Here is a 26,977-nt window from a genome sequence, read left to right as displayed (position 1 = left end):
GTTCCCTAGAAAGACAGTCCAGCATCAGTTGGTCTGAACACAAGTGCCTGATGGTCAGGAGACATAGCATTAGCCAGAGAAAGCTACAGGTATAGGATGTGGGTTGAACCTTTCTGAGGAATAACAGGATAAAGCTCTTGGGCAGGTGGATTTCAGCCCCTCTGATCACACAATGAGATCACACAATGAGTGTGAAGTGTCAACAGTTCCACTTCTCGCTCCTGTCCACCTCTTGTCCCTGTCTTCTTCATCCTCATTGGGAAAAGCAGTCATTGTTTAGAAGGCAGTGGTGCTAGGGAAGACGGACGTCACTCATGTTGCAGAGTCTGACTGGTTGAGTTTAAATACTAGTCTCACCAGAAATAAAATGTCCCACATGGGGGCCGTATGCTGAGTTTAAAAGGCTGCTGTGAGAAATGCAGTAACCTTTAGCCTCTTTGCCTCTGTACTGCCTAGCTCAGATTCCTGATCAGTGTACTTGTTTACGATGGTCGTTTTTATTTTCATATCACTGGAAATAAAATCAAAACCCAGTGGCTGCCTGAAGTGCTTGAGCCCTGATAATTCAGGGTAGCTGCAGTATTCTGGCAGTGGGGCTTTTTGCTCTGTCCCCTAATACTGCATTTCCAAGCCTCATTCTGGTCCTGTTACCAAGGAGGGAGATGATTAGCAAGTACAGTGACCCAGCGATTGTCTTGCATTGAGCTGAGAAATGAAAAGACTGTGTCACAAAACCCATTCATGTCCACTCTGGTTTTTCTTTGCCAAATGTTCTTGCTGTGACCTACTTCTGCAGGTAAGAAAAATGATTTTGCCAGCCTTCTGTGACACGATGATGGTTGAACTGTTCCCAAGTGCCTTGGTGTAGGTGGCCTTGTGAGGATAAGCATTAATTATTTTCAGACTGCTGATGCATCACCTCTGGTGTCTATATTTGTCTTCTAAGAATGCATCATCACTCTCTAATTATAGGTGATCTTGTGGGATTAGATCTTTTGAGTTAGACCAGGATGACACAAAATGTGCATGGAAAGCAAAGCCTGGAAAACCTGCGGAGCTGTGGTCGCTGTGTTTTGTGTGTGTGTGTGTGTGTGTGTGTGTTTATTGGAGTATAGTTGACTTACAATATTATGTTAGTTTCTGCTGTACAGCAAGGTGAGTCAGTTATACATACACATACATCTGTTCTTCAGATTCTTTGCCCACGTAGGTTATAATGGAGTATTGAGGACAGTTCCCTGTGCTCGTGGTCATTGTTAAGACCCCAGATGATGCCTCGGTGTTCAGAATAACATTTGGATGATCTTCACATTGTCATTGTCACCACCCACCTAAATTTCTGCATGTTAGGTCACTTGATGATTGTGCGTGTCTTTAAGTGTGCGTTTTCGTCATGAAAATGGTTATCACCCGATTCTTATTCTTGGACCCTTACATTACCCCAGCTGGTAACCTTTGTAAAAAATCAAGATAACCATGGAATCCCGAGGACCCCACTTTTTCATAGTTACTTCCTCACAGGGCTGTGAAGGGCAGTGAGGGTCTCTGCCCCTCAGTCTCCATTTTGAGGCCTGTGAAGCAGTGCTGGGCAAAGCTGTAAGCAGTATAGTCTAAACCAAGTTCCTTTTCTGCCTGGGTGCTTTGCCCAGTAGGATGGAAGTATTAGCAGTACTGGAGTTGAAAATATCAAAATTCCCAGTCTGTTTTTACCTCCATGCTGTTAAACATTTTCTTTTTTTGATAGCTACATAGAAAACAACTAAGCCTGGGTTCTAGTTTTACTCGTTAATTTAATCATTTTTTTCATTCCAGCTAACAAATATTTATGGAAAGGCTCCTGTGTGCAAGACCCCATGAAGGGATAGACAGAAATTTAGATAAGACATTACCATCCCACAAGCAAGTTTGCTTTTTGTGGGGGTGGATAAGAATGCTTTTTTTTACTGAGAAAATGAAAACACCAAGTGTCAGCAGGAAGAGGCATGTTGAAGCAAGGGCTGTTGAACATTCCATGGGGCTGTTTTTGCAAAGTTTGGGAAATAAAAATCACTGGTGCTTTGTCTTTCTTGAATCCCACCCTATGAAGTATAGCTCCCTGGAATCAGCAGTTCAAGTGTTGAATGGATGATGAACAATGTTGAAGATGGTGGCCAAAGCATAACAGTGCTTTTCGTGCCTACCACCTACCACATCTAAAACTCTGTGCCATTTAAACAGTAAAGTTGGGAAGTGGGGAAAGGACTGCATCCAATTTCACTCCCCTACTGGGCCGCAGATGTGCCCACAGGAACCAGGGTGCAGTGTGAGACTGTCAGATTTCCAAAAGAATTTAGCTAATGGTCTTCATTGTTCAGAGAGCTTGATTCCCAGAGAATCAACACTAAGGTTAGAGACAAGCATGGAACTTCAGGCTTCTGAGAGCCTGTGAGGGATGCGGGTTTTTGAAGGCAGTTTTTCTAACTTGGAGAGTTCTCATTTGTCCCTCCCAAAAGTTGAAGCAGCTACTTATTCCTGCACAAAAGGAGAGAAAACAGACATGCATGCTTGTGCTAAAAGTCGGCTAGTTCAAACCTCAGGGAGAAGTTCTTGGTTGGGGAGAAGGCCAGAATATTGAAGAAGCTCAGCAGCATCTCCTCCAGAGGCATTTCTGAATAATCTGTCTCTCGGATGGCTTAGGTGTACAGGTAATGGGAAAAGCTGACTCAGGGCTGCCTCCAGGCTTAGCATAAAATGTATTCTGGGTGCCACTATAAGCATTAGGGAATGAAACTTACTGGCAGGAAGGTTAATAGTATACAGTTCAGATTCCCCCAAGGGAAAAAATGTTTATGAAATTCAGCTTTAGTAACCTGAGTCATGAACTTGCTTTCTGCAAACATCAGAGTTAACAGCCCCTGTACCATAAACTAGTTCACGCCATTGCATTTCCAGATCCATTTTTCTTTCCACTTAACAGCTTTTTACTTTGTACCAGAAATTCTGAGATGCAGAGGGAACCATGGAAATCAGCTGCCAGCTTGTTATTGTGACCTATGAGACATAGGGAAGTCCTCACCCAGCTGCATGCCCACCCCACCCCTTGGCTGCCTCGCATGAGACATTTTTGAGCTCAGAGTGACAGGCTGGAAAAAGCATGGTGTCCGGGGTGGGTGAGCAGATGCTTGGACTCCTGGGCCAGGCAGGCTCCCTGCCTCCACAGCTTCTTCACCCAGTCTATCTGTGCACTGACGGCTTCGACATTTCCCCGAGGCCAAAATATAATTCGTTCAAGAAATTTTAAGTAGAGTATCCCATGGCTTAAATTATACCAGTAGAAGAAGTGGGAGATGGAAGGGTATGTTTGAAGGAAGAATAGTAAAGATAACTTCTGATACCCCATCCATCTTTCGCCAGTACAATTTTTTTGGACATTTTTATGACAAGTTTTAATTTGTCTCTCCCTTCATTCAGTGAGACACAACAGCTGGATGGGGCTGGAGTTGGTCATTTCCCTTTCCTCAGGTCAGTTCTGCTCAAATAATACCCAGCAGGTTAGATTCTAGTTACAGGCTTCCCTGATGGCTCAGATGGTAAAGAATCTGCCTGCAATGTGGGAGACTCAGGTTCAATCCCTGGGTTGGGAAGATGCCCTGGAGAAGGGAATGGTAACCCTCTCCAGTATTCTTCCTGGATAATTCCATGGACAGAAGAGCCTGGTGGGCTATAGTCCATGGGGTTGGAAAGAATCAGACACGACTGAGTGACAAACACTTTTACATTCACTAGATTCTAGTTAACTAGTGTTTCCTGAGTGCTCAGTTCATTTCAGTTGCTTCAGTTCAGTTCAGTCACTCAGTCGTGTCCGACTCTTTGTGACCCCATGAATCACCGCGCGCCAGGCCTCCCTGTCCATCACCAACTCCCGGAGTTCACTCAAACTCACATCCGTCGAGTTGGTGATGCCATCCAGCATCTCATCCTCTGTCGTCCCCTTCTCCTCCTGCCCCTAGTCCCTCCCAGCATCAGAGTCTTTTCCAATGAGTCAACTCTTCGCATGAAGTGGCCAAAGTACTGGAGTTTCAGCTTTAGCATCATTCCTTCCAATGAACACTCAGGACTGATCTCCTTCAGAATGGACTGGTTGGATCTCCTTGCAGTCCAAGGGACTCTCAAGAGTCTTCTCCAACACCACAGTTCAAAAGCATCAATTCTTCGGTGCTCAGCTTTCTTCACAGTCCAACTCTCACATCCATACATGACCACTGGAAAAACCATAGCCTTGACTAGATGGACCTTTGTTGGCAAAGTAATGTCTCTGCTTTTCAGTATGCTATCTAGGTTCGTCATAACTTTCCTTCCAAGGAGTAAGCGTCTTTTAATTTCATGGCTGCAGTCACCATCTGCAGTGATCAGTCGCTTAGTCGTGTCCAACGCTTTGCAACCTCATGGACTGCAGCACGCCAGGCCTCCCTGTCCATCACAAAATCCTGGAATTTACTCAAACTCATGTCCATTGAGTCAGTGATAACATCCAACCATCTGATCCTCTGTCGTCCCCTTCTCCTGCCTTCAAATTTCCCAGCATCAGGGTCTTTTCCAACGAGTCAGTTCTTCGCCACAGGTGAGCGAAGTATTGGAACTTCAGCTTCAGGATCATCCTTCCAGTGAATGTTCAGGACTGATTTCCTTTAGGATTGACTGGTTTGATCTCCTTGAAGTCCAAGGGACTCTCAAGAATCTTCTCCAACACCACAGTTCAAAAGCCTCAATTCTTCGGCACTCAGCTTTCTTCACAGTCCAACGCTCGCATCCATACATGACCACTGGAAAAACCGTAGCCTTGACTGGACAGACCTTTGTCGGCAAAGTAGTGTCTCTGCTTTTTAATATGCTGTCTAGGTGGATCATACCTTTTCTTCCAAGCAGCAAGCGTCTTTTAATTTCATGGCTGCAGTCGTCATCTGCAGTGATTTTGGAGCCCCCAAAAATAGTCTCTCACTGTTTCCATTGTTTCCACATCTATTTGCCAGGAAGTGATGGGACTGTATGCCGTGATTTTAGTTTTTCGGATGTTGGGTTTTAAGCTAGCTTTTTCACTCTCCCCTTTCACTTTCATCAAGAGGCTCTTCAGTTCCTCTTTGCTTTCTGGCACAAGGGTGGTGTCATCTGCATATCTGAGGTTATTGATTTTTCTCCCGGCAATCTTGATTCATCCAGCCTGGCATTGTGCATGATGTACTCTGCATGTAAGTTAAATAAGCAGGGTGACAATATACAGCCTTGACGTACTCCTTTCCCAATTTGGAACCAGTCTGTTGTTTCACATCCAGTTCTAACTGTTGCTTCTTGACCTGCATACAGGTTTCTTAGTAGGCAAGTAAGGTGGTCGGTATTCCCATCTCTTTTCAGAATTTTCCACAGTTTGTTGTGATCCACACAGTCAAAGGCTTTGGCGTAGTCAGTAAAGCAGAAGTAGATGTTTTTCTGGAACTCTCTTGCTTTTTCGATGATCCAGTGGATGTTGACAGTTTGATCTCTAGTTCCTCTACCTTTTCTAAATCCAGCTCGAACATCTGGAAGTTCTCAGTTCAAGTACTGTTGAAGCCTGGCTTGGAGAATTTTGAGCATTACCTTGCTAGCGTGTGAGATGAGTGCAGTTGTGTGATAGTTTGAACATTCTTTGGCATTGGCTTTCTTTGGGATTGGAATGAAAACTGACCTTTTCCAGTCCTGTGGCCACTGCTGAGTTTTCCAAATTTGCTGGCATATTGAGTGCAGCACTTTCACAGCATCATCTTTTAGTACTTGAAGTAGTTCAGCTGGAATTCGATCACGTCCACTAGCTTTGTTCATAGTGATGCTTCCTAAGGCCCAGGTGACTTTGGACTCCAGGATGTTTGGCTCTAGGTGAGTGATCACACCATCATGGTCATCTGGATCATGAAGATCTTTTCCTGTAGTTCTTCTGTGTATTCTTGCTACCTCTTCTTAATATTTTCTGCTTCTGTTAGGTTCATACTGCTTCTGTCCTTTATTGTGCCCATCGTTGCATGAAATGTTCCCTTGGTATCTCTAATTTTCTTGAAGAGATCTCTAGTCTTTCCTATTCTGTTATTTTCCTCTATTTCTTTGCATTGATCACTGAGGAAGGCTTGCTATTCTTTGGAGCTCTGCATTCAGATGGGTATATCTTTCCTTTTTTCCTTTGCCTTTAGCTTCCCTGAGTGCAGACCTTGTTAAGAATAGAGTGCTCTGGTGTATTTCTGAATGGTTACAATTCCCCTGTCTTCTCTGGAGGTTCAAGGGGATTTTTCTCCCATTTTTACTGTGAGAACATGGGTGGAGCCTCAGGAGGTAAATCTGATAAACCTGTGGGAATCATCATGACTGGATCTTTCCAGTCCTTAACTCTGAGACTTTTCCACATTCAGCCTCCAACCATTCCTCAATTGTGGCACAGGTTTCCTACCCCGGCTCTGGTCCCCTCTAGTGAGCCTCTCCTCCAGTAAGCCATGACTCCCTGCATTGTCCTGTCTTTCCAGCCTCAGTTTGCCCTTTTTCCCCTTCTTGCTTATGGATAGAAGAAAAGTTGCCAATTTTTCATTCTGTTCACCTTTTTACTTGTTAGGATGGAGTAGTGACTTCCAAGCACCTTACATGTACAACTGGAACTTCCCCCCAAGATTTTAAAATGTTAGTCAACATTAACTGAGCATGATTTGGATATGAAATGTGTTTATTGAACAGTTTAACACATAGAATTGAAATATGAACATTTTCCCCCTAATCTTGCCCTTTAGCTCTACTTTGGGGTAAGGAGAGAGATAATTGAGTTCTTTTTGTTTGTTTCTTTTGGTAATAATGAACATTCAGTAAGATGTTCAAATTTTATAATAGCTGTTATGTTTGAGTTTTGACAGCTGTGTATACACTAGGTTTCTCAGCCTCGGCACTGTTGACGTTTTGGAATAGGGAGCTGTCCTATTAATCCATGACCTCTTGTCACTAGATGCCAATACCATCCCCTTCTGGGGGGTGACAATAGAAAGTGTCTCCTGGCATTACTCCATGTTCCCTGGGCACCAAAACTATCCCTGGATGAGAACCACTGATGTACAAACACCCATTTAACTACCATCCAAAAGGAAGATAGAAATCATATCCATTCCTCCAAAAAGTTCCCTTCAGGCCTTTTCATTAATCCCCCCTCCCCTGAAACCTCTGTCTCTCATTTCTATCATCACAGATTCATTTTGCCTATATTTGGACTTTTTAAATTAAATCATACACTGTACACTCTTTTTTTGGGGGTCTGGGGTCTTGTCTCTTTCAGTTAACATAATGTGTTTGCAGTTATTCACATTATTGTGTTTATCAGTGGTTCACTCATTTCTTATTTTAGAATAGTGGTCCATTGTATGAATAAACCACGTTTTGTTAATACATTCTGTTCTTGATGGACACTTGGGTTGTTTGTAGTTAGGGGCTGTTTTGATAAAGTTGCTATGGCTAGTCTGGAAAAGTCTCTCTGTGGACGTGTTTTCATTTTTCTCAGTAAATATCTAGGAATGGAATTGCTGGGTTGTAGGGTAAGTGTATCTTTGACTTTTAATAAATTGCCAGACACTGCTGCAAAGTGGTTGTACCATTTTACACTCCCAGCAACTGTGTATGAGCATCGCTGTTCCCTATTGTTACCCACACGATCATCATGTGTTGCCTGTTGGTGTTGCCAATTGCTTTTTATTGTTGTTGCTTGCTTTTTTTTAAAAGTGGAGTATAGTTGATTCACAATGTTGTGTTATTTTCAGGTGTACAGCAGAGTTAATCAGTTACACATATACATATATCATCCATATTCTTTTTTTTTTTAGATTCTTTTCCACATAGGCTATTACAGAATATTGAGTAGCGTTCCCTGTGCTATACAGTAGGTCTTTATTAATTATATGTTTTATATATAGTAGTGTATATATGTCAATCTCAGTCTCCTAATTTATCCCTCTTCCCTTTTCCCCGGTAACCATGAGTTTGTTTTCTACGTCTGTGACTCTACTTCTGTTTTGTAGATAAGTTCATTGGTACCCTTCTTTAAAATATTCCACATAAAAACATCCTGTGATATTCATCTAACTCACTTCACTCAGCATGACAGTCTCTAGACCCATTCACGTTGCTGCAGATGGCATTTGTTCTTTTTTATGGCTGAGGAGTATTCCATTGTGTGTGTATGTAACACATCTTCTTTATCTGTTCTTCTACTGATGGACATTTTTTAGATTGCTTCCATGTCCTGGTTATTGTAAATAGTGCTGCAGTGGTCGGGGGGCGGGGGCATGTATCTTTTCAAATGGTGGTTTTCTCTGGGTATAAGCCCAGGAGTGGAATTGCTGGGTCATGTAGTTCCAGGTAGCATTAGTGGTAAAGAACCCACCTGCCAATGCAGGAGATGTAAGAGATGTGGGTTCGATCCCTGGGTCAGGAAGATCCCCTGGAGAAGGGTATGACAACCCACTCCAGTATTCTTACCTGGGGAAGCCCGTGGAGAGGGGAACCTGCTGGGCTACCGTCCATAGGGTCGCACAGAGTCAGACGCAACTGAAGCAAGTTCGCATGCAAACACACAGTAGTTCTGTTTTTAGTTTTCTAAGGCACCTCCAAACTGTTCTCCATAGTAGCTGCACCAATTTACATTTCCGCCAACATTTCCCACCCTCTCCAGCATACTTGTAGATTTTTTTTATAATGACCATTCTGACCAGTGTGAGGTCATTGTAGTTGTGCTTTACATTTCTCTAATAAGTAGTGATGTTGAGCATCTTTTCCCATGCTTTTTGGCTATCTGTATGTCTTCTTTGGAAAAATGTCTAATTAAATCCCTTGCCCATATTTTTGATTGGGTTGTTCTTTTAATTTTGAACTGTGTGAGCTATTTGTATATCTTGGAGATTAATCCCTCGTCAGTTACTTCATTTGCAGATATTTTCTCCCATTCTGAAGTTGTCTTTATGTTTTATTTATGATTCAGTTGGTTTTGTTTTAGCTCTTCTGGTGGGTATTTCGTTAGGATTTTTATTTGCATCTCCCTGATGACCAGTGATCTAAAGGAGATCAGCCCTGGGTGTTCTTTGGAAGGAATGATGCTGAAGCTGAAACTCCAGTACTTTGGCCACCTCATGTGAAGAGTTGACTCATTGGAAAAGACTCTGATGCTGGGAGGGGTTGGGGGCAGGAGGAAAAGGGGACGACAGAGGATGAGATGGCTGGATGGCATCATGGACTTGATGGATGTGAGTTTAAGTGAACTCTGGGAGTTGGTGATGGACAGGTGATGGACAGGGAGGTGCTGTGATTCATGGGGTTGCATAGTCGGACACGACTGAGTGACTGAACTGAACTGAACTGATGATGACCAGTAATACTGAGCACCTTTTCATTTCTTTTTTGGTTACTTAGGTGCTTTTGTGAAGTAAGACTTTTTATGGTTTGATTTGGAGGAGTCCCCGTTACACCCAGACTCCACTCCTGATAATACATTCAGGTTTTACAGGAACCTGCTGCTGCTCCTCAGTGGCTGGGAAAGGTTTTACATCTGAATAAGATTGCTTTAAATTACCATGAAACATGCCCTTCCATTTTTTGTTTTCTTTTCTCCAAAGATACTGTGAGGTTATAGGGTATTTTCCTTTAGTGATGTCAGAAATACTCCTCCTAATTAGCCAAACAAGTAACAAAACTGCTTTTATTTTCTTTGATAGACTTCCAGTACCCACCTTTGCAACAACTGTCTCAACCTCATCCTTCCACAGCTGTGACAAACAAGTTAATGCAGGGACCTGTCCCCACGCAAGGCAGTGAGTCACCTCTATCATTCCATGCCCAAGAGGGTTTCTTGGTGAGCCTTTTTCAGGAAGCATTTTTCTTTTACTTTTGTAGGAAAGTCTTTACCTAGTTTTTTTTTTTAAAGTAAGTTATCTAGAAAGATTCCTTTTTCCATTTAAGTTCTGGTAACAGAGCTTAACTTTTTCGTTTTAGTTCCAATGGGAAAGGAAGGGACTTGTGAGACTTCTTTGGTTGGAGTTTCTCTCTCTGTTGCTGCTGCTGCTAAGTTGCTTCAGTCGTGTCTGACTCTGTGCGACCCCATAGACGGCAGCCCACCTGGCTCCCCCATCCCTGGGATTCTCCAAGCAAGAACACTGGAGTGGGTTGCCATTTCTTTCTCCAATACATGAAAGTGAAAGGTGAAAGTGAAGTCACTCAGTTGTGTCCAACTGTTCGTGACCCCATGGACGTATTTTTCTAACCTGTTTGCCTTATGTAACCAAACAGAAAGGTTCATCTCTGAGTGGTTGAGGACCTGGCTTCTGAATAAGATCTGAGTGCACTTTGAAAATGGAATATGGCAATACCCAGAGTTGGATAGCAGGTGTGTATGTGTACACATAAGGTAACATGTCCAAAGCACTTTGGAAGCAGTAAGACGATCTCTAGTTCTTATCTCCAAATTCCAGTCCTCACTGAAGGACCCACTTTCTGTGGGAGAATGTCTGGGATAAGAGGAGTCTGAGACCTGTCCTACCAGAAAGCAAACCAACCAACCAGCCCAACAAACGAAAAAAACAATGTAAATGACTGGGGTCACGTCCTCAGGACATAAGCTCCAAGTTGAAGAGGTCCTCGCTGACAGAGATGGGACGATGTGAGCATTAATGCAAATAATGACTGTAATAGAGTTAAATAGTATTGGATGAATTTTACATCCTTGAGTTTATAATCGCACTAAAACCACAAAACATACTCTCCACATTCTAGTGTGTGGAAAACCGAGAGGATAAAAGATCTGATTTCTTCAAAACATAAAAATCAAAGGGAGAAAAAAGGAGAGAAGAGGAACTAATGATTTAAAAGAAACTTAAAAAACATATGAAACCATTGTAACACTACTTAGACATGTTTGGATTCTGGTTTGAACAAACAGCAGCTGTTAAAAAAATTTATGAGCTAGTTGGGAAAACTTGGTCCCCGAGTGGATATTTGACTCTGTTAAGGAATTATTATTAATGCTCTGGATGTGATCATGGCATTGTGGTTTTATTTTTATACCAATCCTCCTCTTTTAGAGACACATACTGAATTATATACAAAATATATATCTGCGATTTGCTTTGGCAGAGTTCTGTGGCAGAGCTTTGGATGAAATGAAATGACCATGAATTGGTAATTATTAGTTTCTGGATAACATCTGGAGATTTATCATAATACTATTCTCTTTACTAGAGAATATGTTGATATTTGAAATCTTTCATAAATTGAAAACAAACAAAAAACAGCTAAGTGCCCTGCAGATTGGTCACTGGCCGAAGTCTGAACAGTGAGAGGTGACCATGGGGGATGCTAGGACTTTTGTGAGGAGCCCTGTCTTTTTTCTTATTATTATTGAAGTTAAATTGACTTAAAATACAAGTTTCAGGTGTACAGCATCATGATTTAATAGTTTTGTACATTACAACAAGGAGCCCTATGTTGACAGGTTTGTTCATAAGTTTGTCAGAATGAAAAGATAATAATCCACTGATCTGACCTGTCTTCAACATTTTTCTCTCCACATTTGTTCAGTTGGAATCATACTAATGTTCCGAACCGAGCGTTCTTGAGAAAAGGAATGAGACCATGCACGCTTATCTCATACAGCTTTCTTTGTCTCAAAACCCTTAGTGAAAGACCCCTAACTGGGCCTACTTACCTTTCCCATTTGTTTCTCATACCTTAGAAAGATGACCTCAAAGAAATTTGGGGGAATTTTAAAATATATATATTATATACATACATATATACACACACACACACACACACACACATATATATATATATACTTTTTTCTCAAAGAACATTTTTTTACCCCTAAACCATTGGAAAATAGAGAACATTTTCCAAAAATGTTTATAGGCCTCATCTTTAAATATACCAAGTGGAATGGTTCTGAGAACACAGCAGACTCATTGGAATAGCTATTTATGCTCAACGGCCTTTTAGCAAGTTAGTTGCGTTAAAGACACCTGAACAATATATAAGTTTCAGATTTCTCTCTCCTTCCCACCAAAATATAGTGCATTTCTTTCTCATGGCTTTCCAGTCCTTACTCTCCTCAGGTCAGAATGTACATTTCTGTGTCTTATCTCAGAACTTCCCTAATCCTGAAATAACTCTTTCACACTTTGTTGTGAATGACCAATAGGTATTTGATGTTAATCTTGTAGTTCATGAGGTTCAGACCCTACATAGGTAGGTGGAGGGAGGCTTTTGGCTAAATAAGCTTCTCTCCTCATCAGTGGGGAGGAGGAAGAGAGGGTCTTCCTGGGGCCGGTCACAGACACACAGTGTCTCAGCCAGTCCTTGTCCAGCCAGAGGAAGAGGGAAGCCCCAGACTACAGATGCAGCAATCAGGCACCGAGGCTCAGTAACCTGACTGTGTTGCCTCTGGAAGACACTTAAATGCTCTTTCTCCTAAGTCAGGGAGCATTCCCAGGTGTAAATTTTGCCAGCTGTGACTTGATTGAAGCATGCAAGTTGCTCATTCATTCTGTGACGCCATCTCATAGAAGATGCATTTCTTTGGAAACCTGGCACCATGAACTCATAGTGAACTCTGGAAGCCAGCATTTTAAGGCAGTTTGCTGATTTTAAAGGTTTCTGATATTTCCTAACAAAATATAGTTGGAGACATTGGTCATCTCCCAGGTATTCAATAACCCAGAAGCCAGAAAGGACCAATCCACATTCTAATACACTAATGATTGAGTGGTTATAGGTCGTATTTATGTCCATCCAGTCATTCCCACTGCTTTACAGAGTGCTTTGATGAATTATCAGTCATGCTTCTTTATAGTTAATGTTGTAAGTTGGATATATTGGGGAAAAGCTTATTTATTGGTAGCTTCAGCCAGATAGTTTCATATATTAAAGACTCATGGCTTAATCAATAATACTGGATTCAGAACTGAATTTCTATGGAATGAATCACGTCTCCAACCAAGGATGTGCTGGTTTGAACCCCATGGAGTTGGAGTTACACACCTTCCTGACATAATCCCTATCAGTGGCCTCTGGGCTCAAAGTTATTTTTCTAGCAGCTGGTCATTTTCAACTAAGCCATTTACATTCTTCTATTTGCAAACCCTGTAGGCTTGCAGTTTTTTCTTCAGATGCTAGCATCTGCAGTTTCATTCCCTGCCACTGGTAGATAGTATTGTCCTAGGGTAGTATAAGTGAGAGAAAGCCTTATGTAAGCCTTGGAAATTTCATAGACACAATCAGCCATTTGTGCTTCTTCCTTTAAAAGTAATTAAAGAAGCATGAATTTATTCATGAATAGCGGAGAAGATGCATTGGTAGCAATGTTTAAAATACATAAAACATTTATGTATGGTTGTAATAAGGCTTCACCTGTCTGCACTTTCCTCTTTACCTGATTTCTTCTGTCTTCTCATGGAGCTTAGATGGCAGGTGTAAAACTTGACCACTTTGAACCCTGGAAACCCTTGATGAGTATGTGCTCTTTTCTAATCTCATACCCTGAGCTGTTCTTAACTTGGAGACACTGCACCAACAACCCCTTTTTGCTCTCTGTGTAGCTTAAAGCAAAGGAAAAAAAAAAAAAAAAAACCCTCAAAACAGTGTCTTCTTCGATGTGCTCCTTTCCGCAAGCACTTACTTTTGTTTCTTTGTGTAGTTGTAAAATCCTCATGCACCTCCTTTAAAATAAATAAATTACATTTTATGAGCCTCGTTTATTTCCAGCAACTCCAAATAATAGACTTTGGAAATAAACGGTGTTTATTTTAAAATGAATATAGTAGCATGCTTTCCATTCTAAAGATTTGTGTATCTTCAATATCATATTTTCAAAGTAATGTCTAGGTAGTAAGTGGCTAAAGAAGATAACCATCTGATTATAATTTGATCCCTTTCTTACTTGGCCCTAACTATTATTTGATTATTCCAAGTTATAATCTTTTCGACTGAACTGATTAAACTGTGCCAGCGTAACTTATCCTGTTTGCTAAACTTTCAGACAAAAAATTCCTTCTGAGATTTCAGACCGATTTCTCAATTTACCCTGTTGGCTCACTTCACTTGCCAGAAGGTTTCTCTTCTAATCGAAGAGTTATTTTCTCTTTACAAGTAAGGTTTTAATTTGCCCTTCTATCTTTTTCTTTCTCCTCCTTATGTCTAACCTAAAAGAAATAATCTACTTTCACTCTTAAAACATAAGAGTGACTGCATCATTTCAAGTGCTACTAAGTGTGGCTTAAAAAGTTGGACTATGATGGATTCTTTCTTCAACTAAAGCTACTATAGCAATTATCTCTCACCGTAATTAGATGGCAGGGAGCTTGGATGATGAAATGAATACTAGGCTCAAAAACAAAGGCCCAGCCTTTTGACTAGCTTGTAGCAGTGAGCAGAATTTACTCATCTTCTCCAGTAGGAACCAAGGATTTCTCATTTATAATCTGGAGACAATTAAATTAGAAATTTAATTTGGTGGAATTTATAAAGATTTAGTGAGATGATACCTGGCACTTAATTTCTTCACTGCATTAAAAACATATTAACATTTACTAACGGGCTTGTGCTTGTGTGTTACTTGCTCAGTCATATCCGACTCTGCGAGCCCATGGGCTGTAGCCTGCCAGGCTTCTCTGTCCGTGGAATTCTCCAGGCAAGAGTACTGCAGTGGTCTGCCATTCCCTTCTCCAGGGGATCTTCCCGACCCAGGGATTGAACCTCGGTCTCCCGCATTGTGGGCAGGTTCTTCACCGTCTGAGCCACCAGGGAAGCCCCAAAGGGCTTATACAAACAAAAAAATTAAGCCCCCTGTTGGCAGGTTAAAAAAAAAAAAGGACATGAATTCATAATTAATCAATTTACAAGAAAAACAGTTATTAAACATCTGGGGAAATGTTTAAACTCATAGCAGTTAAATAAAATTCAAAAAGCATTGAGGTGTCCTTTCCTTTTACTAAATTAGCACTAATTAAAAAAAAAGTTCAGATGTTGGTGGCATTACCAGTTGGTACAGCTCATTGAAAAAAATATGCATCAAATTATATTAATATTCATACCTTTCAATCTAATAATACCATTTCTGAAACTCTCTTCTGAGGAAATATTCTAAAATGTTGAAAAAAACTTATAAACATGATAGTGATTATCTCATCATTACTTTTGATCTTGACAAACCTGGGAAAAACTTAAGTTTGTAAAAGATTAAGTTATGATGGACTTCTGCAGCTATTAAAAGAAAGATTCACTGAGCCGCACCTAAAAATTAAAAGGGTTTATGATGTAAAAGATATGCACACTGATAATCAACGTGAGGGACTTCCCAGGTCACTCAGTGGTAAACCCGCCTGCCAGTGTAGGAGACACAGGCTCGATCCTTGGGTGGGGAAGGTTCCCTGGAGGAGGAAATGGCAATGCAATCCAGTATTCTTGCCTGTAAAGTCTCTTGGACAGAGGAGCCTGGTGGGCTACAGTCCATGGGATTGTGGAGTCACACACAACTAGCAACTGAGCGTGCATGCACAGCGCAGTCAATATGAGAACAATTCATCTTAGAACCATGTGGGAATAGACCCAAGTGATGTTAGGGTATTATAGCATATTTTTTTCTTCTTTCCTGTTTCCCCAAATCTTATGTAAGATACTATTACTTTTAAGATTAAAATTAGAGTTTTAGTTTAATGTATTCACCCCGAAAAAATATTTGGCAACTGCCTCTTATGTGTCCAGAAAATTTGCTATAGCAATTTGGGCTTTAAAAAAATGCCAGAATCTTGTTTCATTATTTACTCCAGGGCAATACAAAAGCAAAGAAGTGTGCTTAGTGAACTCTTTACAGTAAGTACTTCATATACAACCTAAGATTTAAGGTTTTATTGTGTGTAACCTAAGCATTTAATGCCAGACCGTCAGCCCAACCCGTGTTAAATATAATGGTGTTGTGTCTCACTGTGGCCATCTGCTTCAGGACTCATTCCAAAATTAACTCACTAACTTACTCAGGTCATTCCACCAAGGAAAATGGGATCACAGTGATATATTAACCATAACATCAATGTGAACAAGACTTTGAATAATGCATCTCAGAGCAACACTCTAGGTAACTGAATTAGAATAAGCCAGACAAGGTCATTTGAAAAGTACTGTGGCATTATTTCAGCTGACATTTTTAGTGAAATAATTGCAGAGTCACTGAAAGCTGTAAGAAAGAGTGTGAAAGATGGCTTGTACACTGTGCCCAGTTTTCCCCAGTGGTAACATTTTACAGAACTGTGGTACTGGGCATTGACATGGTACAGTCCTCCCATCTTAGTCAGATCTCCCTGGCTGTATTTGTACTCCTGTACGTCTGTGTGTGCAAATGTGTGAGGTTCTGTGTAATTATATCCCTTGGTATGTTTGTGTATCCACTGAAGCCAAGATGCTGAGCAGTTCCATCGGCACCAAATCCTTGCTCTTTCATAATCACAGCCTTCCTCCGCTCCCTACCATCCCCAATCCCTGGAAACCACTGCCTTGTCCTCTAGTTGGGAAATTTTGTCATTTCAAAGATGTTACATAAATGAAACTATACAGTATGGAAAGCTCAACCCTTTGAGCTTGGCTTAACTCCCTTGTGAATCTTCCAAGTTGTTGCATGTATCAATAGCTTGCTGCTTGTCAGTGCCGCCAAGTAAGTATTCATGGTGGATATACCATCATTAACCATGTGTCTGGGCTGATTCCAGGTTTTGGCTATTAAAATAATACTGCCATGAACATTAACATACAAGTGTTTATGTAAACATGAAGTTTTCATTTCTCTGGGATAAATGTCTGAGACTGGAACTGCTGGGTCATACAGTGATTACATGTTTAGTTTTTTAAAGACGCTGCCAAACTGTTTTCTAGAATGCCTATACTGTTTTGTAGACATACTCCAAGCAAAGTATGGGAGGCTTTTTCTTTTTCTTTGCCAAATTATTCTGAAGTCCTATTTGTGACAGTTTTCATTACCTGAACTAACCAAATAATTTTGCTAAAGATAGCTATGTTGAGTAAGTAGATGTAGAAAAGAGAACTTTAAATCAGGGCATATCAGAAGCTCCTCCCTCCAACCCCTCCCCCCAAAAAAATCACTTAATCTTCATAGATGAGCTTTACACAGTAGGTCAGTTTGAAATATTTGACCCCTTTAGTGTTGCTCAGGTGGTAAAGAATATGCCAGCCATGGGAGAAACATGGATTTGGTCGTTGCATCAGGAAGATGCCCTGGAGAAGAAAATGGCAAGCCACTCCAGTATTCTTGCCTGGAGAATCCCGTGGACAGAGGAGCCTGGTGGGCTACAGTCCATGGTATGGTAGAGTCGGACACAGCTAAGTGACTTAAACTTGGACTTTTCAGTTTCTAGGCAGCTAGCAAAACAGACTCAACCCTCATTTCATAGCTGTTGGGCTCAATCTCCTATACCCATAACAGAATATTGGCCTGGACATAATTTGTTTCTCCCTTGTGTGACAATCTTTCTGTCTTCTATAAGGGGAAAAAATGTTTTTTAAAGGATTTTTGGATACCGTAGATCAGCATCTTCACTTTGCACTGGCCAGAAATGAAGGCCCTGGACTAGGAGTTAGAAGACCTGTGTTTGAGTCCCTCCTCTAATAAGCTGTGTCACTGTAAACACATCCCTTAAGTTTGCTCAGCTGGATAAGCTGGATGGAATTCCCAGTGGAACCACCTGGAGGACCTGCAGGACCCCAGTTGCTAGCCTGCCCCTGGAGGCTCTGGTTGAGCAGTTCTAGAATGGAACAGGAGAATCTGCCTGATATACAAGTTCCAGGAGATACCAATGAGAACCCAGGCCAGATTATGCTAAAGTGCCTTCTGGCTCAACAGTTAGTACTATCCCCTCAGCCATCCCCCTCCAAAGGACCCCTTAGGTTTGCTTTCCAGAATGAGTTATTTGTTTGACCTTATTTTTAAGTGGCTGGATATATAGTGGAGTATAATGCAGCCATTTAACATGTCATAGAAAAATATTCACTGTCATGAGAAGCTGCTATAATATATCATTAGGTTATAAAGAAGCTACACATTACAAAACAGCATATGCAGAAATGTCCAGTTATACACAGAAAATAAATCTTAAAAGATATATCTAAAATGTCAATAATAGTTATCTCTAAATCATAAAGTTGTAAAAATTTTATTTTCTTCTTTCTATGCATTTCTGTGTTTTCTAATTTTGTTTTTAACTCATATTTGTTGATCATTTATTAGAATAAAGAATTCCCATGAGCAGAACAACTCCTGATTTCTCTAAGTTTTAATAATTAGGTTAAATACCAACCAGCACAAATTAAGACTCTTCAGGTATGAGATAAATTATCTAGGAGGCTTTAGAGACGTAGCTATGACCTTCCTTAGCCCTTTCCCTAAAAAGTGTGGGCAATCACTTTGTGCTGTTCTTCTTACTCAACAGAATTCTGTACACATGCACCTAAGTAGTCCTGCCCCAGGATCACTTGTTACAGCATCTCATTATTGCCTGGGTGATGTTTCCATAGAGCTTTTCCACAGCTAACTAGTAGGATCAACAGCTATAGCCTCCCAAGCTGGTCCCTCCTTCGTCCTTGACAATGGGTTGAAGTGTTTTAGATGAAGCTAGTTCTTCCTTTGGGACTAGGAGGGACTAGCTAGTATCTCTGTTAGAAAAATTATTTACTCCTAAAATAGGAATGTTAAATTATCACTGACATAAATTTATATAGATGCCAGAAACCAGTTACCTGCTGTGGAAAGCTGTTTTTGTTCCCCATGTGGGTTCGTGTCCCCTCCTGGAATTTCTAACTATACTGATGTCCCCAAAACATCGTTTTCTTCAACACCCACACTTCTCAAGATTAGAATGAGCATGACTTCCTTGAAATAATATTTATTAAAATGGTTTTGCTGCTAAAAATTTTAAGGAATTAATACTATAGAAAAATGTTCCATTTCTGAACCCTAGTAACTCCGTTTCTGAATAAACTTGTTTGATTGGAGGCATGGTGTCAAAAGGGCAGTGCAGTGGTGATTTCAAAACACGAGTCTCTCCAGAGCTGCAGCACACCACTGTTCTTTCTGCGTATATGCACAGTTCCCTCCTGTGCGTATCCCTTAAGAATGAGAAATTCAAAGGGCTTTTTGATTTATGAGTGATAGTGTGTTTATTGTGGTAGCACTATTTACCATTTTACACTTTAACACCCACCCATATTGGTATCTATCATAGAATTTTTTCCTTTAAATGAATGTGTTTTGTGCTTGAGAAAATATATTTTTATGTACGACCTCAAGACTGTTGCCGTCTACACGTCTGCACCATGTGTTTGCTATCATGGGTGAGGCTGCTGGGTTTGCCTTATATAACTGGGAGCTTCAGCAGTTGCATCCGGATGGCTTGTTCACCGCAGTGCCGTTGCAGTAGCACCATCCAACACCAGCAATGCCTCCACAACCCCCTGGCTGTGAAAGAGGTGATGGGAAGGGTACATCTAGAAGTTTCTTGCTTTGTTGACAAACAGGCTCAAGACCCGGGAATTGCTGCATTTGTCCGTGTGTCCAGCCTCATCGGGAAAGGAAAGGGCCTCTCTTTATCTCACTCACATCTCCGTCTTCTGGTACTTCACACACTGCCCTTAACTAGAAAACATAGCTGTGCTTTGCTTTACTGATTCTGGTAGGTGAAAAACACAAGCTTTCGATTGATCTCTGTAAATTTTCCAACTGTGTTGTTATTGTTGTTCAGTTGCCAAGTCATGTCCAATTTTTGTGAATTGTGTGACTGCAGCACGCAAGGCTTCCCTGTCCTTCACAATCTCCTGGAGTTTGCTCAAATTCATGTTTGTTGAGTTGGTATGATCCTTTGTCACCCTGTTTTCCTCCTGTCCTCAGTCTTTGCCAGCATCAAGGTCTTTTCCAGTGAGTTGGCTCTTCGCATCAGGTAGACAAAGTATTGGAACTTCAGCTTTAGCATCAGTCCTTCCAAAGAATATTCAAGGTTTAGGACTGACAGTTTGATCTCCCTGCATTTCAAGGGACTCTCAAGAGTCTTCTCCTGCACTGCAGTTCAAAAGCATCAATTCTTCGGCGCTCAGCCTTCCTTCTGATTCAGCTGTCACATCCATACATGACTACTGGAAAAATCATATCTTTGACTATACAGACCTTGTCAGCAAAGCGATGTCTTTGCTTTTTAATATGCTGTCTAAGTTTGTCATAGCTTTCCTTTCAAGGAGCAAGCATCTTTTAATTTTATGGCTGCAGTCACCGTCCACAGTGATTTGAAGCCCAAGAAAGTTAAAATCTGTCACTACTTCAACTTTTTCCCCTTCTATTTGCCATGAAGTGATGGGACCAGGTGCCATGATCTTCTTTTTTTGAATGTTGAGTTCTAAGCCAGCCTTTTCACTTTCCTCTTTCACCCTCATCAAGAGGCTATTTAGTTCTTCTTCATTTTCTGCCACAAGAATGGTATCATCTGCATATCTGAGGTTATTTATATTTCTCCAGGCAATCCTAATTTCAGCCTGTGCGTTTCACATGATGTACTCTGCATATAAGTTAAATAAACAGGGTGATGACACGCAACCTTGTCGTACTCCTTTCCCAATTTGGAACCAGTCAGCTATTCCTTGTCCAGTTCTAACTATTCTAATTGACCCGCATGCAGGTTTCTCAGGAGGCAGGTAAGGTGGTCTCGGATTCTCATCTCTTTAAGAATTTTCCAGTTTGTTGTGATCCACACAGTCAAAGGCTTTAGTGTAGTCAGTGAAAAGCATATGTTTTTCTGGAATTCTCTTGCTTTTTCTGTGATCCAGCAGATGTTGGCAACGTGATCTCTGGTTCTTCTACCTTTTCTAAATGCAGCTGGTACATCTGAGAGTTCTTCATTCATGTACCAGTGAAGCCTAGCTTGAAGGATTTTGAGCATTACCATGCTAGCGTGTGAGATGAGTGCAACTGTGTAGTGGTTTGAGCATTCTTTGGCATTGCCCCTCTTTGGGATTCAAATGAAAATTGACCTTTTCTAGTCCTATGGCCGCTGCTGAGTTTTCCAAATTTACTAGCATATTGAGTGCAGCACTTTAACAACATCATCTTTTAGGATTTGAAATAGCTCTGCTGAAATTCCATCACCTCCACTAGCTTAGTTCATAGTGATGCTTCCTAAGGCCTACTTGACTTCACACTCCAGGATGTCTGGCTCTAGGTGAGTGATCACACCATTGTGGTTATCCTGGTCATTAAGAGCTTTTTTGTACAGTTCTTCTGTGTATTCTTGCCACTCTGCTTACTCTTTTCTGCTTCTGTTAGGTCCTTACCATTTCTGTCCTTTATTGTGCCCCTTCTTACATGAAAGTTGCCCTTGATATCTCTAATTTTCTTGAAGAGATCTTTAGTCTTTCTCATTCTATTGTTTCCCTAGTGTACCATGGCCTAAATAAAATACAATTGTATTTAAAATACAAGGTAAAGGTTTAAGTGACATTAAAGACAGTGATTTTACTTGCTTTTTTCCTACTTTCTAAAGGCTCTTACAGAATTTGAGTTGGAAGGCTTCACTGATGTTTCCTTGGTCTAGTATTTCTGTCCACGTTCAGTGTACACATACTTACTGTCATTTTAGAGGGATAGGATCTTCTTCCTTATTGTATTGCTTCTCACATCTTTGGTCCTTTATTCCATCCGTCCTGTTTGTTCATTTAGCAAAGCCAGCTTCTTTTAATGGGAAAAAAGGTATATCCCACTCTGTGCCATGCCAGGCTTTATTACCACACAAGTTTTCCTAATTAGAGTAATAACTACCTCATTCAGGCTACTTCTTGAGAAATCTTACTTCCTTTCATAACCCAAGAATGGTCTTTTTTCTGTGATCAGGTGTTAGGCGTCCATCCTAGACTTATCCCAACCTATTAGAATCATCTCATTACTTGACCGTCTCCCCCACTCACATATTAGTGCCACGAGGGAGTACCTTCTCAGTGTGTTCTCTGACTGGACAGTCACAGACTTATAGATGGTATTTAATCATTTAATGAATTGAGTGAATGAAGCCAGCTTGCCAGCCCAGTAGAGGAAAATCTCATATTATTTATTCAGCGCAAAGAGTGGAGTCCACATTGTCATCAACACAGGCCTGATTGATGCTAAATTAGCAAGTTAGGAAGCATTTTGTACCCTGTTGTCATTTAAGACTCAATGTGATTGAAAAAGTAATTTTCTTTCATTATTTTTATATTTACATTTATATTGTATATTTTATTTTGTAAATGAAGCTTGAGCCTAGAAACTGCATTTTATAATATTAAAATAAAATTTGTTTCCATGTCATAACATTTATTTCAGAACATAACTTTGAACATGAACCATACCTAAACAAAAAATATGTTTAAGGCATAGTTTTTTATATTTACTTATTAAGTCTACAGTACCCTTTAAAAGGAACATTTGTGCGTAGCTGTGCAACTTACTCTGAAGAGTCTTTTCTAAAGCTCAGTTTTACTATGAAACACATTTTTCAGTATTTTACGGTTTTATCTGTCTTGTTTTGTGCACCTCAAAGCATTTATGTAGCATTTTTTAAAATGTTAATTTTATCTTGTGCAGGCTGCCTTGACAGCGTGTCTTTCTATTGATTGAAATTCCAACTCTATGCTGAGGAATAGAATTCATAGTATAATTTTGTTAACTAAGACAAAAAGAGCATTCAAAAGTGTTTAGCATATTTACGCAATTGTACAGAAGCATTATAAACTGAACATTTGGTCAACTATTACTGCAGCCTGGCCCTGCTTATGGTGGCTTAAGATTGTTTTTAGATGGTGACTCAAAGCAGAGACAGTATTTTTAGACAGTTTCACTCTCCCTCCCCTTTTTCATTCCCAAGCGTCCACTTTCAGGAGGAGAGAACAAAGAGGGTGAAACCTTACAGCGAACTCCAAAGAGCCCTATCTCCCTCATTTCTAATAATTATTTATGCTTTTGTAACTAGATACTCCAGAAATGCAACAATGGAGCCTGAAGCTGTAGCTGTACTCAGAGACTCTGCAAAGCTTTAAAACTTTTTACTTTGGGGAATAAAACTAAAAAGATGAAATACGGAGATTTTTCTCAGTGTAATGGAACAAAATAAAATTATCCTCTCTTAAAATAAATGGCAGGTAGGGAAAGCAATTTTTCCTGTCACGAATAAAAGCTAGGGAAAACAAAATCTGCATTTGAAATATGTTATCTCAAAATGTTTTAAATAAAAAGAAGCTAAACTACATTGTACAGTACCTGTTCCCAAGGATGATTGCAGTTTCTTGTTATTAAGTCCTGAGAAACACATAGTGTCCTTGGCAAGCAGCACTATAAAAACAAACAAGAAAAAAAAAGACATAGTAGGTCAAATTAAATTTTTTTTTTCTTTTTTGACTGAGGGGCTGCATTTTGCATTGTTTGTTTTAATGAGCGCAGACGCTTATGTAGCTTTCTCCATCTTGCATCCATGTTTACAAGCATGCAAAAGAAAGTAACTCTTTGATATATGAGACAATATGAAGATTGAAAGTCCCCCAACTTGTGCAGTTTTATCTTGATCATCTATCTGTAAACTACAGAGGGGAAAGCATGGATTAGAAATAAAAATTTCTTCCTAAACCCATCACTGCTACTTACTAGCTTTGTATCCTGAGCAAGTCACTTAGGTTTTCTGAGCTTAGGTTTCTTCATTTGTAAAACAAAGTTTCAGATGCCTGCTTTACCTAAATCATAAGACTGCTGAGGATGAAAAGAATCAAAATAGGGAAGTGTTTTACAAGTTTCTGGTAGGTCCTGTTACAGAGTTTAATGAGCTTGTTGAAGGTCACAGAGACAACTAACTAAACCTCTTGTTGAAGGTCATGGAGAGATTTAACTCTAAACTGCAGCATTTTTCAGCACTGGCACTGTTAATGCTTTTAGGCTGATTATTCTTTCTTATGGGGAGCTGTCCTGTGCATTATCAGAATATCCCTCCCTCTCTACCCACTAGATGCCTTTAGCATCCCCCAAATTGTGCCAGCCAAAAATATCTCCAGGGACTTTCCTGGTGGTCCAGCAGCTGGGACTCCGGGCTTCCACTGCAGGGTGCACGGCTTCTATCTCCAGTCTCAGAACTAAGATTCTGCATGCCGTGACAAAAAAAAGAAATCCTCAGACACTACCACATGTACCCTGGTGGGCAAAGTTGTCCCAAGTAGAGGACCACTGATCTGTGTGGTTCTAGGGCGAAAGTTCTTAAAACCATTTTTATGACAACATTTGTCACCATCAGTTATTCTAAGTAGTTCCTGGTTGGAATACTCCATGACATTGCGGCTCTCAGAATTCAAAAAGGGATAACTGGTTTTCAGCCACCGTCTTTCTGTCTCTGAGTATCAGCAGTGGCATTGGCTTCTTGGGAAGGTCCCTGTGAACTGTTGTTGAGGAAGTAGAGTCTCCCAACAGAGATACTGACCACAGTGAACCAGAAGTCAGACTCAGTAACCCCTGAAACTCCTTCCTGGGATTCTGTGATCATCCCCTAAAGGGCCCATCTGGTCTCTCTTCAGCAGCCCCTTCTCATCTGAACATTCATGGGCTTCTAATATCTGTCACCAGCTGAGAGGCCAGGGAGAGAAACACAAGTGTCTTCATAACTATTATCACAGACTCTTGACTTTAAGCCCTTGACGTTTGGGCCAGTTGTCCAAGTTTACATTTTCTGTAAGAAGAGGTGAGCTCATGTCCTTCTACTTTGCTATCTATCTCCTCCCCACCCCATGCTTATATTTTATTTAGGAATCTTAACCTTTCTTCTTTGCCTGCTCCTTCAACTTTGTTCTCACTGCAGAACTTGATAGAAAAACTCAGCTGGAAGTTGATACGGAAACACAGCAGGGGCTTTTCTCACCAGCATCGTATGAAGAGTAACATCCTTCTGAATCACTTGACGAAAAGCAGATGCCTTCTGCCCTTGCACTACTCTTTGCTTTTCCTTTCCCCTTAACAGGGCTCATTAAATACACACCTCCTTTGACTGCGTTTGGGGACTTAAGTACCAGCTGTCCAAGAGTGGAATATTTTCGCTTCTGTTGCTCACTCCTTCCCCCCAAAAATGGCCCAGGACAAACTTCCACATCTTTATCTCCGACTGCGTGCTGCTCTCTTCCAGATGCTGTCGCTGTCCGCAATTTATTATCACCCCTGAACTAGAACTTTCAGAGCATTTATGGTTGACTTTATTATATTTGTTTCATAATTATCCAAAACTATTGAGAAATTTGATGCATTTGATCTGGGCCTTATTAAATAGTCTGAAATAATTTTTTATCTATATGAATTAAATTTTTTGAAACAACTGAATTTTAAGATAACTTGCACTGACAAGCCCATGTATATAGTTGAATGTGGTTAAAAGCATTGGCATGACTGGAAGAGAGATTAGTGTAATTAACAATCATGACAAGAACCTGGAATTGCCCAGGAGTCTTCAGGATTTGGAAGTCTGTTCACAGAAGATCCAAAGCAGCTGTTTGAACCAATGGGAATAAGAACTGGATTACTTCATGGCAGTACAATGTTAGTGTCAATTTAAACTTAATTTTTTTTTCCCTTTAAAGTGCATGTGAATTATTTTAATTGCTGTATGGTTTATTTATGAAAGAACTAATTGGCTCCCTCTGTAAAATAGCAGTATCTGGCCCAACCAGGAGTCATTTTTCTTTGTAGACCAGCGAGCATCCTTACTGACCAGACTTACCTGATCCAGGTTTGATGTGCACTCAGCCATTTTATCACATTATATAAGGAAAGCACTGTGGGTTTTTCTTCCTTTTCCAGGTGGCCTTTTTGAAGATGTAGCCAAGGGAGTCGACACATTCCTCTCCACAGCACGGGATGCACCAGCAGCCAGCAGTCAGCCCAGTGGGCAGCAGTTACAGAGACAAGAACCCGGCTACAGAAAGAACAGGGCGTTGCAGTTCTGAGTTTCCTTGCTTGCATCTGTTCTCTAAGAGAAGAGTTAACTTTAAATCTCTGAAACACCGAGGCTGTGCAGAAAGTCATAGTAGCAGGTTGGGAGATAAGTATAGAATTTTCATCTCTGTTTCCCACCGAGAGGAACATTCAGATATGTGCTGTGTCAGCACCACCTGGAGAGAGAGAGCTGGCGGAGACCCATCTGTCCTGTGTGGAGGCAGCGAGGGGCTTCGCTGGTGGAATTGAACGTTAGCTGCTGTAAATCTTAGAACATAAACTTCCAGAGAACTTCTGAGATTTGTTTTTAAAAAATTTTTTTAAGAAAATATGGAACTGCTGTATACCTTATTCAGAGGAGATGCTCAGTAAATAAATGTCTGTTGAATGCTGATTGTCAAATTAAAGGGTTTCCCATTTATGCAAAACTGCTTGTGTTCCTTTTCTTCTTTAATTCCTTTACCATTACCAAGGACGCTGCAGATGAAGAAATATACCTCACTGGCCTCCTGTTACAGAGTTGTCTGAGTCCTTGTGTGCTGGAGCATGTGGTAAGGGAACCGCTCAGAATGACAGAGCTGGAGGGGGTCCTACAGGGCGCAGGACCACCCCTCATCTTAGGGAGAAGGTTTGAGACGTGCTTGTCATCTCACAGAAGGAGCCACCTCGGGGCTGGAGGTAGGCAGATTCTTCCTGCCCACTCCTTATTTAGGAGGACAGTCTCTGGATCTACAGCTCTACCTGCTTCTCTCACCAAGCCTGTTTGCTACCAAACTCACCTTAGGCTGCTCGCTGCTTGAAAGTCAGCACTCCAGAGACAAGTGTTGATTGGAACGGAAAGCCTCCTTTATTCATGAGGCTGGCAACCTGAGGAGGTGGCAGACTCACGTCCAAAAACCAACTCCAAAGATGCCACTCGACCATTGAAGT

The 26,977-nt window shown here is 40.8% G+C and overlaps 1 protein-coding gene across 3 annotated transcripts in view; it reads left to right on the top strand.

Moving 5' to 3' along the window:
* The window catches only part of UBE3D (ubiquitin protein ligase E3D), a 159,730-nt gene extending 133,255 nt beyond the window's left edge, over positions 1–26,475 (top strand). For all 3 annotated transcript variants that reach the window (XM_018052926.1, XM_018052928.1, XM_018052927.1), the window contains one exon: positions 25,913–26,475. In XM_018052926.1, the coding sequence (XP_017908415.1) occupies positions 25,913–25,933 (21 nt within the window). In that variant the 3' untranslated portion in view covers positions 25,934–26,475. The remainder of the gene's footprint in view (positions 1–25,912) is intronic.

The sequence above is a fragment of the Capra hircus genome, chromosome 9 (genome assembly GCF_001704415.2).
Source record: "Capra hircus breed San Clemente chromosome 9, ASM170441v1, whole genome shotgun sequence".
Lineage (NCBI taxonomy): Eukaryota > Metazoa > Chordata > Mammalia > Artiodactyla > Bovidae > Capra > Capra hircus.
The sequence above is the reverse complement of the archived record's forward strand: the minus strand, read 5'-3'. Positions and strand labels throughout refer to the sequence as shown.